This window comes from Myotis lucifugus, unplaced genomic scaffold (genome assembly GCF_000147115.1).
Source record: "Myotis lucifugus unplaced genomic scaffold, Myoluc2.0 scaffold_6, whole genome shotgun sequence".
Classification (NCBI taxonomy): domain Eukaryota; kingdom Metazoa; phylum Chordata; class Mammalia; order Chiroptera; family Vespertilionidae; genus Myotis; species Myotis lucifugus.
This window is the reverse complement of record NW_005871054.1, coordinates 7,879,922-7,893,413: the sequence shown is the minus strand read 5'-3', so window position 1 is coordinate 7,893,413 and position 13,492 is coordinate 7,879,922. Positions and strand designations below refer to the sequence as shown.

General features: G+C 39.6%; 1 protein-coding gene across 9 annotated transcripts in view; it reads left to right on the top strand.

The window, feature by feature from the left end:
• The window catches only part of ACYP2 (acylphosphatase 2), a 155,195-nt gene extending 142,946 nt beyond the window's left edge, over positions 1–12,249 (top strand). For 7 of the 9 annotated variants that reach the window (XM_023746820.1, XM_023746815.1, XM_014447308.2 and 4 more), the window contains one exon: positions 11,424–12,249. In XM_023746820.1, the coding sequence (XP_023602588.1) occupies positions 11,424–11,538 (115 nt within the window). In that variant the 3' untranslated portion in view covers positions 11,539–12,249. The remainder of the gene's footprint in view (positions 1–11,423) is intronic. The other 2 variants (XR_002827008.1, XR_002827010.1) reach the window with 2 other exon arrangements.
• The last annotated feature ends 1,243 nt before the right edge of the window (positions 12,250–13,492 follow it).

Here is a 13,492-nt window from a genome sequence, read left to right as displayed (position 1 = left end):
CTGTGACTATTTTTAGAACTGGAAATTTGTATTTCTTAATCCCTTCACCTTTTCGACCATTTCCTCAACCCCTTCCCATCTGGCAATCATTAATTTGTTCTCTGCATCTATGAGTGTGTTTCTGTTTTGTCTGTTGATTTTTTTTTTTTTAGATACCACATGTAAGTGAAACCATATGGTATTTTTCTTCTTGTATCTGACTTATTTCACTTAGCATAATACCATCTAGGTCCATCCATGTATTTGCAAATGGCAAGAGTTCATTCTTTTTCATGGCCGAGTAATTTTCCACTGTATAAATGTACCACATCATCTTTATCCAAATGTCTATCAATGGGCAGTTAGGTTGCTTCTATATCTTGACTATTGTAAATAATGCTGCAGTGAACATAAGGGTACATATATCGTTCAGATTAGGAGTTCAGTTTCTTCCATAGTAGGACCCATCTTCTGGCTTTCACTTCTTCGTTGTTGTAACTTTTGAGACCTCAGACTTTCAATTCTATTCAAAAGCAAGCATATCAATCACTCTGGTTTGTTTGAGCTGCCTCATCGGAAAGTCATTTGGAAAACTAAACATGGCAGCCATCTATCTACTATTGAAGTAGCTTTCAATTCAAAAGAGGGAGACATAATATGATTAATTAAATTGCATTTTGATTCTGGTGATTAGAAATTCTTTTATCATTTTATTAGTGGTGTCAGATTGAGCATATCTTAGAATGCAATATTATCATTATGAAGAGTTTTTCTTAACCTCTTCAATGAAATCTTTTTCTCTTCTTCCTTTCAGCCTTTAATCCTTCCCTTTCACTTTGTCACCTCCCATTAGACAGGCGATTTGAATATATGGATGATGACTTTTTATTTGTCTGAGATTCATCAGGCTGTTAATAAATTAGATTTCTTTATGAAAAACAACAGTTTTAATTCAGTCAATAAGCACACACTATTCAAATTTTTATTAGGGTGACAACAGTACACTCAATTTTTGTTTTAAAAGTATAGGCAGAAACATATTTATTGGGATTTAGCAATGACTTTTTTTTAACCACCTGCAAAAAAATCATTAATATTAGAAAGATACTTTTTTCTTCATCTTCTATTTTGTCTGCTTTTATAAAAGAAGGAAATAAACTGGCTTGGGTTTTTATGGGTACAAAAAGAAAACCATTTTGATAAGAAATGGCTATTTTCTGAATCTCTATTTGTATTACAGACTGAAATTAATGAGAATATAACACATTAACACTAAAAAAATTCAGAGTATAATACTCAAGTACCAATTGCAGGTGACCACTTATGAACTGAAACATTACAATGGCATTCTTACCTCCTTTTGTGAGCCTCTCTATGAACTGAGGCACATACCTGAATTCAGAGATAAAATACCCTTTCTAGGGGAAATGAGATGCTAAAAAGAGTAATTTTTTAAAAACCCTGGGAGGTTGAAAAGATAAGCCATTTCCCTAATGTTGAGACATACCCAGGAAGGGGAGTTTCCCCTTGACTATTTTGACTTCTTGTCAAATATTTAAAGGCATGCTGAGAGCCTCACCTTCATGGTTATCAACCTGTAGTGCAGTTTGCTCCCTCACAGACGACCCCTTTAAAACACAACCCAACAGTCTTTGGCACATTAAAAAATTTTCTTCGGATTTTCCACCTGGTGAATCTTTTTTTTCTAGTGGTTCTTGTGTCATTAGTTACCTCTCCATTCTGCCTTCAAATTATTCTTTTGATTCTGTACAAATTATTTTCAAAGTGGTTGTCAGAGAGATGCTTTATGAATGTCTGTAAAGCCTGTGCATGCATCTGCTTCCACTAGCCTGGCCCGGCCTGGGAGCCACCCTCCTCCCCCAGCAGCCACAGGAAAGCGCTGCCCGGCCTCCCCCAGCACAGCGGAGCCCCAGGGTTGCTCAGCTGAGTGGTCCAGTCTGAACAGCTCTTGCCCATGGGCTGCAGCTGAGAGCTCTTAGTCCCCAAGTTCAAAGCTGTATCCCAGATGGCGGCCTGAAGATACATGTTTTTATGACCTCAGAGTGATGCATGCCTCACTATAATGGAAAAATTGTCTAGGAAAGTCGGTTGTGAAGCAAAACTCCATAAATAAATTTCTGTCCCTCTTCCCAATCATTTTTATCCCTCTTCCCAATAATTTCGTGTATAAAATCAGAGAAACAGTATCAGCAAGAAGGAAAAAAAGTAACCTCACAGCTTTATATGTTTATAGCTCTCTGTTGCCAAGAGGATTTAAAGTGATTTGTAAGGATACGTAAAACTGTAACAGGAGGTGCATTTAAAAGTGAAAAAGGATTTAAAAACAACCACCCAAGGGTGAGGGATAAAACAGAGCCAGGAACAGGGCTTTTTAAAAAGTCTAACATAATGACCTCTGCTCAGGGTGGGTCACACTTTGGCTCTAAACTATCTGGTAGCCCTCTATCAGCTGATGGCATCACCCCAAAACTCAATTCGCTTATGAGCATTTGGGAAGGAGGTGGAAAAGGCCAGGGTGAGGGCGGAAAATACAGGGGAGTCTGGCCAGCTCCTTTTCATTTGGCTTCCTGTGGGAGCAGATCTTAACATATCTGGAATAGAAAACATCTTAAACTGTGTGTCCTTAAAGCAATCTTCCTCAAATATTGTTCTTCTGAGACAAGGTGCCCGTAAAGATTGGAAGGCATTGGCTTCAGAATCGAGGTGGGCTTGGCTTGCCAAGAACAGAACCTTAAAGCTGTATAAAGCTGCTTAGCGTTTCTCCTCTGCTTCAGAGTCAGACAGCTAAAGAGACTGATCTATTCATGCTGTCTCCATTTGTCCACTTCCCCTCACTTCTGAAACCATTCTAACCTGGCTTGCACCCCCAACCCCATCACTCCACTGAAGCTGATCCTGCGAAGGTCTGCAAAGCATTTTTTAGTTCATATTTCACTGGAGTCTCAGTAGCATTTGGAAGTTGACTGCTCTCTCCTTAAAATACTGTGTCCTTAGTTTTCCTAATGCCTCACTCCGTGGTCCTCTCCCTCTTCCCTGATCATTCTCTCTACCTGTGCTCTGTCTGCTTCTCCTTTGCTACCTGACCCTTCAGTGGTGGTGTTCCTCGGGATTTCTGTTCTCATGTTGAAAAGAACTCAAGATCTGACAGAGTCCATAAAAGTGTTGCTATGACACAGGCCAGCAAGAAACATTTCTGATCTTCTGTTTACCATAGTGTAGAATTTCAAGAAGTTCTGGCGAAGTGAATAATGACAGTGGTAGATCTGGTGGCGTACTGTCTTGCTCAACCTCTGTTCCAAGCTCTTCCTGGTACCTTCCTTTCACTGCAGACTTTGGAGAGCTAGGAGCTGTTTTCCTGATTTCCTTGCAGCTAAAGTCTTCAAATGCTATTTAGGCTTCATCAGTCAGAAGTCCTCCTGTGACATTTGGAACTGAGGTCGGGAGAGAAGCAGCAGCGCTTGAGTCCTCCATTTAGTTGGCGTGAGGATTTAGCAGACATTACGTGGAGCCAACAAGTCTGGTGGGGGCTTCCTGCTGTCTGGACTGCAGTAAGGGTAGCATGTTCATAAATGCAGTGATCTGGGTGGCAGCCTCCTGATTCCCAGCAGTTCCCCAAGTGGACCTATCAGAAAAAAATTGTCTAAGGCTTACACACAGAGATACAGGGTGTTGTTCAGGGAGGTTCTGGGTATTGTCTAGGGCAGCGGTTCTCAACCTATGGGTTACGACCCCTTTGGGGGTTGACCAGCCCTTTCACAGGGGTCGCCTAAGACCATCAGAAAACACATATATAATTACATATTGTTTTTGTGATTAATCACTATGCTTTAATTATGTTCAATTTGTAACAATAAAATTGGGGGCCACCACAACATGTGGAACTGTATTAAAGGGTCGTGGCATTAGGAAGGTTGAGAACCACTGGTCTAGGGCTGTGGTTGGCAAACCACAGCTCGCGAGCCACATGCGGCTCTTTGGCCCCTTCAGTGTGGCTCTTCCACAAAATACTGACTTCTGCGTATGGGCCACGAAGTTTCAATCGCACTGTACGTGTGTGCCCGCACGTGGTATTTTGTGGAAGAGCCACACTGAAGGGGCCAAAGAGCCTCATGTGGCTCGCGAGCCGTGGTTTGCCGACCATGGGTCTAGGGCAGGGGTGGGCAAACTTTTTGACTCGAGGGCCACAATGGGTTCTTAAACTGGACCGGAGGGCCGGAACAAAAGCATGGATGGAGTGTTTGTGTGAACTAATATAAATTCAAAGTAAACATCATTACATAAAAGGGTACAGTCTTTTTTTTTTTTAGTTTTATTCATTTCAAATGGCCGGATCCGGCCCGCGGGCCGTAGTTTGCCCACGGCTGGTCTAGGGGAATGCTCAGGAACTTTCGGATTCTAATGGATGTGCTGCATCTATTAGCAAGTTGCGTTTAGCATTCCTGATTGTATGTGTTTATATACAGTTATATACACGTGTGTGTGTATACGTACATGTATACATACTTACAGTCTGAACCAGACACAACATCCTCCAGGTTCCCTCATTAGTTAATGCACTAATTTAAGTCTTTGACCCGTATCATATTTGCGTGAGAATCACAATGTTAACATTTGGTACTTTAGCAGCCAATTCTATAGAGTTGCTCCAACAGGCCCAATATAAATCTGTTCTCCCAGCCCTTCCAGTGATTTTGTAAGGACCTACTTCCTTATGTTGAATTCCATTCGAAAATAGCTAGGGTGGCTTTCATTACCTGCACCCCGGCTGATACAAGGACTAAAAATTATTGAGTGTTTACAATTTTCTAGATAGTGTTAAACACTTCACACAGATGATCTCACTTAATCTTCGTAACAACTCTGTGAGGTTGGCAACATCATCTCTGTCGTACAGATGAGGCTCTGAATTTACGGAACTTGCCCACCATGACCAGTTAAGAAGTGGTAGCTGGATTCATATCCAAGCAGAATGATCTTAGAGGCTACTTACATGACCACTGTGCCAACATCTCATTTCTTCCCACTTCATAAATAAAGCGTAAAGAAGAGTGGATCTGTCACCTTGCTGGTCTGGGAGCTGGTGTGTGGCAGAGAAGCTAGAGCTTTCGGTCATGCCTTCTCCCCTTCTTCTCTGCCCCCCGGCCCTTGGACTCAGTTGCTGGTTCTCAGAATCCTGGGCATAGCTCCTGCCTGGAGGCAGCTCTTCTAGACTCTCTCGCTCAGGTTCATGACATGCCATTTCCCACTGTAGCTGAGAAGAAGCTCTGCCAAGGCCCAGAGGTATTCCTAGTGGAATTGCACCACAAGTGTGTGACTTTAAGAGTCGCAGAGTTTGCAAAACAGGGTGCCCACCAACACAGGCAAAGGCAGAGAACAGTTACGCTGTAATAACTGCTATTAAGGGCCTACTGTGTGTCAGACGTTGCCTTAGGCAACTTACATACATTCTCTTTAATCCTTTCAATAACGCAGTGAAGTATTATCCCCATTTTAAAGATGAGGAATCTGGTCTCAGGTTAGTTATGGGTGTCCTGTGATTCCCTTGATAATCACTGAAGTCTTTACTTATTGTGGGCTATTATCTGACAGAAATTCTAGACATCATATCCAAATACCATTAAATGCTTATTTGGATAAAGAAGTATATGGTCTTATTTGCCCACATCTAACTGAGTAAGAAAACTTGCTAAAGAACATAGAATAGTAAAGATATTATGTACTATCCTTCCATTATTATTTTTAAATATATTTTATTGATTTTTTACAGAGAGGAAGGGAGAGGGATAGAGAGTTAGAAACATCGATCAGCTGCCTCTTGCACACTCCATACTGGGGACGTGCCCGCAACCAAGGTACATGCCCTTGACCGGAATCGAACCTGGGACCCTTGAGTCCGCAGGCCGACGCTCTACCCCCTGAGCCAAACCGGTTAGGGCTATCCTTCCATTATTAATGCTAGCTTGAAAGCTTGAAATGGGCAAGCAACTGAGTATTTTCCGGCATGCACCACGTTAGCTTTTATTCCTTAGCTCTCATTCTACTGTCTGCCTTCTTGCTCTGCTCCACATTTATACCACCGCTGCAGAGATGTCCAAAAGGATTATGCTGCCCCACTTTAGTCCCAGGAAATAGAACTGCTATGAATTATTAATAGTGGATTTCTAGTGCTTTAATTTCACCTCTTTGTTTCAGAGGAGAATATTAGATGGAATTTTTATATCACCTCAGGAGCTTATTACATTTTATAGGAGACACTAACTGACTTGAATTATAGAAAAGACAGCCTTATGTTGATTTCCACTTCTACATGTGATGGATTCCCCATGTAGTCCACTCCCGATAGCCTTGCTCACTGATGGGCTAATAGGGCAGTTTTCCAATTGAGCTTTTCAGAGCCTTTGGGATTCCCCAGAGGTGCTCGAGGTACAGCTGGGGAGATTCTGCACCCCACCTCCCAACCAGTCCTTTACTTCAGAGAAGCAATTCACTTCCACTATAAACATTAAGCTTTTGTCCAAGATTATGTTGGAAGAAAGGATTCTTCTCTTTATAAAGCTTAAAAATCCTGAATTAATACAACAAATACAATAGTAGGTGTTTGTGCATCTTTGGGATAATAAGAAAAGTGCCTAAGGATTTGTATTTGATGATAACCACAATATGTCTGAGCATATACAACCACCCGGGCACTGAACTTGACTGAGCAGGCAGCATGTCACGTGACCGGATCTGTGGGCCGGACTGGGCCTCCTCTGGTGGAGTAATACTCACTCTGAACTCTGGGTGAAGTCATTATCATGCTTGTTTATATAATGAGTAAACTGACATGCACAAATACAGTAAAATTTGGGGGCTGGCAAAAATAAATGAACCAATTCTATGACTAAACTTGGTTCATATTCTTATATTCAGGTTGTTAGTTCAGATCTATAGGCCTCCAACTTCCTTTAAGAGGATGAATACAGTCATTACTTGTGTTATTTTGTAGAGGATTGTCATGAGTAAATTATCAGTTTTTGTAATAAGAGCAACTATTTCTTTACCTTTCAAAGAATGTAAAAAAAACACACAGAGAAGGGTTTTGTTTCATATGAGGTGAGATCAGAGTTAAAGGTCGTGCTCAGGGTTCCTTTCTGGCGTGGACTGTGTAGAAACGTTCCCTCTTTCCATGTCTGGAAGCAGGCAGGCAGGTGACAAATATTCATTCATTCGGTATATATTATTGAGTGCCCACCACCACTGGGCATAGTGGTAAATGTAGGGGATAAATAGTGAATAAGACTCCAGCACTGCCTTAGAATCTGTATTCTAATGTGGAATGGGCACGTAGTGAATACATACACGTAGCAATTATAGAATGTGATAATTCCCATGATGTACTCAACAGGTTGGGGGGGGGGGTCCTTTTAGATAGGGGCTGTCTAAGAAGGGCCTCTGGGAGGCAGAAGCCTGAGTGCATTTTAGAAGGCCGCAGCTGGCCTCTGCCGACTGCCACGGCCATAAATGAGTGGCACTTACTGCACTTGATAGCTAAATGTGTGCCATCTGCACCAAAGAATTAAAATGCTGTGGGCGCCCTGAGGGGCCAATATAGTTGGTGACTGCCTGAATAGGAACAGAAAAACACAGCACAGTTAATTTATTAAATGCATACTTTTTCCTTCATTTATCAGCACTGTGTTTTATTCATTTCTTTCATGCAAAGATGGCCTGAAGGACTTAAAAGTAATATATGCAAGATCTCTGTCCTTCAGCATGCCCTAAAATATTGTTTTCGCAACTGTGGAGAATCCTCATCACACATGTAAGAAATGCATCTATAATGAAAGTCCTTCTTATATTATTACTGTACAAGTGGCAAAGGAATAAAATAGACTTTCTAAAAATGGGTTTAATTTTTAAAATCTCTACATAACATTTAAAATATATTAAAGAGAGAACATGGTTATTAAGTAATAAGACTTCTGTCAATAGAATTTTCCAACTTACATTGCTATTCTTTCATTTTTATTAGTTGAGCTTTCTTATTGTTCTTTTAAAGCCAGTCAGTGGGTCATGTTTCTTAAATAAAAATATCTGAAAGATAGATGCAGACAAAGCAGATTCAGATTTACAGTAGAAATACTAGACCTCAGTCTCTTCCGAGCAAGTGTAACTCACCCATCTATCCAGCCATCCATTCAATATTTATTGAGTCCACTAAACCTATAGGTAGAACATGCTGGAGCCAGAGTGGTGTATTACGGCCTGCGGGCTGGCCCCCGGGCTGGGTGAATGCTGCTAATGTTCTTTCTCTGCATAGTTACTGTGGCAATTTTCTGGGAGGCATGTAAATAGCCAACATGTGGTTAGATGGCCTAAAATAAAGAGCAATTTGAAATTAGTCAATGTGATACCAATGAACTGACAGGATGAATTCAGGAAAAATACAAAAAGCGGTTTACCTGGGAACCCCAAAGAAAAGAAAAACTTATATCACCAGGAAAGTTCAGTAAGGCATCTGTTTACAATATAAGAGATCACTAGTTTCTTTATGTACCAGTTTAAGAACATTATGATTAAGAAGCATCTTGTTCAAAACAGCAAGAAAAATAGAATAGAATATGTCTAAGCATAAACTTAACAAGAAATATACAGGACCTGAACTAAGCAAAGCACAAAATCTAAATAAAGACCATTTAAAAGTTTTACATTTTTTAATTAGTTAATGTTATCAGTACTCTTCCTGTATTTATTGGTTCCCTGTCATGCTTGAATTAGAATTTCCATTCTAAGATTTGAAAAATTCAATAGTATTTTCTTTAAAACTTGGCTCAAATGCCTTTGCTATCACAGAGATGTCCCTGATCAGAAGTTAGCCCCCCAAATCCTCTCTTCCTTTATATAAAAATCACATTGCACATCACATCCTGCCTTATTATTAGTTATTTTTATTATTCTCCAAAGTCTTCTAGTAGATTGTAAGTAACCAAGGGAAGAAACCCCACTTTGAATATCTATGTATGTACTCCAGTATCCAGAATATGCCTTGCATTCAGTGCTACTTAAATATTTATGTAATTGAATTAACTGGTACTGTTTGTGTATATATCCAGTCCTCGCTAATTAGATATAAATTTATGTGAAAATTTGTGACTAGTTATTTTTTGCTTCGAAGAACTGTTCTGCCCTCTCTAGACCTGAGCCACACCCATTAAGAGCAGCACATGAGACTGGGGTCCTAGGACTTGCCAAGTGACTGGTGACCAGAATACCTAAGTGAGTAGGCAGGTCAGGCAAGGTGGTTTCTAGCACCAGGGGTGGCAAGTGTGGAGCCATAGCACCAAGTGGCATGAGCACATGCACACAAACACACACAGTGTAAGTGGGGCTGAATCACCTAACAGCACGACCATTCTGCCCCCAACAGTGGCATAGATTCCGCCTTGGTCATAGGTCTGACTGGTGAAGTTTTGGTGATGTCAAAGACCAGCTGTATATAGGTAGGTAGACAGGCTCTCAACTAGTTAAATACATTGAGTTATCAGCTCAGATGGATTAGTCCATTGCAGCCCCTATGCCCTTTATCCATTACTGGTTCCATTTCCTCTCTTCATTCTCTTGAGCCCATTCAAATATGGCTTTCAATCCACCAAAACTGCTCTGGTCAAGGCAATCAGTGACGTCTGGGTTGCTAAATGCAGTGGTCAATTCTCAGTCCTCACCTTACTTGACCTGCAAGCAGCATTGACCCACCTCACGATTCACTGTTCCTAGACGCTTCATTTGACTCTCAGGACACGATGCTCTCCCAGCTTTTCTCCTACCTCACTGGATGGTTCTTCCTGAGCTCTTACCACTGAGCAAACCTAAGGTGCAGTCCTCAGGCTGCTTCCTTTTTCTACTCATATTCATTTTCTTGGCGATCCCATCCAATCTTATGGCTTTCAATTCTATTTGCAGACAAATTCCAAATTTTATCTTCTCCGGCCAGACTCATAGATCCAATTGCATACTCAACATCTCGTTTAGCTAAAAGACATCTCAGACTTCCATTCCGAACTGAACTCCCACTCTTCCCCCAAATCTTCTCTTCTCACAGCCTCTCCATTTCAGGAGATGACAACCATCCAACTAGTTTTTAAAACAAATAACCCTAATGCTATGGGTGGATTAAAGGAAATGGAATATGTAAAGAACTTAGCATACTGCTGAGCAGTCAATGCACAATAAATGTTAGCTTCTATTATTTCTGGCTTTTCTTTTCTAGAAGGTTTCAAGAGGAGATCTGACTTGTAAAATTGAAGTTATCAGCTCCTTTTCATAATAACTAAATTTTATTCTTAGACACATGCAATTTCCATTTTAAGATTTCAATTAAATGAATTGAAGAAAATAAAATGTGCTACTGTGCTCATGGCTTAGCTTCTGAAAAAGAAGAAAAGCCACCTTTCCCAGTAAAACTGTTACAGATAAGAACCAAAGAAAATGTTACATAGCACAATGGCAATTTGAAGCATTAGAAATCTTCTCTTACCTAGCAGTAATTTTCAGCTAATCAGACAACTTGATCCTAGAAAATATTTTAAATGCATGGTTATATGAGATGTTAATATGCTATTCCCAGCTGTACACAGCTCTAGTTTCACAACCTGAAAGAATTTTGGGGATATGAGGAAAGTCATGGAATGTTTTTACAAAAGCTGGGATAAGTGGCCTCATATTATTAACCTGCAGTCCCACTCACTCTGTCATCCCACCTAATTATTAAGAATTTACTAGAAACTTTCTACCTATTAACAGTAGTATCTGAGTTATCAACTACATTGCAATAAGCCTTAATTATATAGGAAGCATCTTGGGTAAGTACACAATGCATAGATTAGACACATGGATATTGCTAATTTCACATTTAACCTGGCCCTTTAATATTTATGGTTTGCTAATACATATGGTAAGAGATGGTTTTTGGATAAGAAACAATGTTCATCTAATTTTAATGTTCATGGAAAATCACATTTATTCTTTTATCCATTCTCCTATCTTCACTTTCCTCCACTCCCTCCCCTATATATATATTTATATATGTCACCTACCATGTGCTGGGTAATGAGAAAAAACACTTTAACTCTTGTGTATAGCTCAACAGCTAGGTAGTAATGGCCTTGGATGTTTTAAAAGGGGGGAAATAACCTCAATATGAGATTTCAGTGGTTGACTGTGCTTAATTTGTTATTAGCTTTTCTTTGTCCATATTTAATTATATATTAAATTCGATGGTATTCTGATATTTTATATTCTCTAAAATTTATTAAATTTTGAAAAATTTATATTTTACATTACTTTTACTGAGTTACTTTTGCATATAAACTCCCATTGTGGGATCATTTTAGCTAGTCTATATATACTTTACATGCTAATTTTTATTTGTTTATTTTTTGTAGGAAGTCCTGGCTGAGCAAAGTTGGAAGTCCCAGTTCTCGCATTGACCGCACGGACTTTTCTAATGAAAAAACCATCTCTAAACTTGAATATTCTAATTTTAGTATTCGATACTAATAGAAATGATAATATATAGACTGCATTATAGACACTATATATTCTTATGTAGTAGGGTAATAGTAGCAGAGTAGTAAAAAAAGGAACACTGTTCTGAAAGCTACATTATACAGATTACTAAAAATGACACTGAAATAGTTTTACTCAACTGTTTTTCACTAATGCAAAAATTAGTATCTAAAATAAAAATGTCATTATAAAATATTTAATATGAGTATTTAATTTAAACTTGTCTCATGGAAACTAATTCTAATGAATGTTATAGCTTACATGTTATTTGGCTAGGCTAGACATAAAATAATAAAGTTAACCATTTAAAAAGTATTTTTAGGTACTGTTATCTGATTTGAATTCTAAAACCTTCCAAAAAAGAAGTGTTATTAAAGTTAAGTAATTTTAATTACTCAAAAAGAACCAGTAGTTAGATATAAACGTATATGATTATTAGTATAACCCAAAAATAGTATCAAAAAAGAGTTGAATTTTTAAGTTCTGATTAAGTGAGAACATGGTTCAGTACTTGGGTTGGCGCGCCTTAATGCATCTGTGAACTACTTTGTTCTGTATAGTGAACAGATGAGCGATGGCAACTGACTGAGAACCCACAATTTCAGTATAGCAAGCAGCAAGGTTTGTATCAACAACCCTCCATGATGGATATCCCTTACCCAGAACAACTGAGAGTCTCAATAAATCATACTATCCCCCAAATTTGGCCTATCATTTGGGGATTTTCACATGTAAATGATTTTTAAGGGGAAGTTTCATTTCTATACTACAGAATTACACGATTGAGAAAGGAAGACCTTTAACTCAAAATTTCAAATGTTGTGGGCATATACTTGTATAGATCCTTCAATGACTTACAAAATTTTAAAACAATGAAATCCTTCATTCAAAAGAAATTTACGTGGAATTTATTTCGTAAAGAAGGTGAAAAGACACAACCGGCATGATTGAAATGGGGCTGGGGGACCCTGGAACACTGCACATTTGGTCACGCTTTCCCTCCTGCATCTTGTCCTCCTTGGGGATGCAGGTTAGAAACCACCACTCTATCCATGGAAGAAATGTCCACTGCTGCCCTCCATGGCTTAGAGAAAGAATTCGGGCCTCTCTCCTATGCCTGCTGCAAGATCAGAATTGAGAAAAGGAGATGAAGAGTGGGCTGACTTTGTTCACTTGAAAGGTTAACTCCATGGCTGATAATATTGATATCAAATATATATGACAACACATTAGGGAATGACAAAGATATTTTTTAAACTTTCCAATACATGTAAAGAAATAAAGAACTTTCCTATTACTTTATAACATCATCATCATGTTAAGTATTCTATGTGTCAAATATTATACAGGAGAATCTATTCTGATACTCATTTGAGTTTTGCTCTCCTGGTTTTACCCACTCCTGGTTCAAGGAAGGTGGACAAGTCTTTGGGTTCCCTTACCTCAGGAGGGTTTTGGTGCCAGATCCCCTGGAGACAACATTCCTTGGAAGGTTTCATTTTAAAGAGGGCATTAGGTTGTGAGTTGAGGGGAAAGATAAACAGAGGCCTTTAGCAGGTAAAAGAGAAGCCAAAGTGACAGAGCCAAAGAGACAAGATTATTCAATACTTTGCAAAGGGACGAAAAGCCGTGGGTTTCCTAAGAGCTGGAGACCTGCGCCTTTCTCCTCAGGGCGCCTCTGTGGGATGGTTAAACCTGAGAAGGGAGCACCTGTGGTACATGCAGAAGAGCTGAATCCCAGCTGCAGGGGCTTCCAGCCAGATTCCTATCCCCAAAAGTGCTGCAAAGTATCCTGATGACAAAGGACCATGGTGGTGTGGACAGTAGTCATGGTAACTGGTGTGGACGGGAGACTTCCTCTTAATGCTCTCTCTGCATAAGGACCTTTACATGGTCGTTCTGCGAGAGGGCGCGAAACACCAGGATGGCACACTTACCTTCCCAC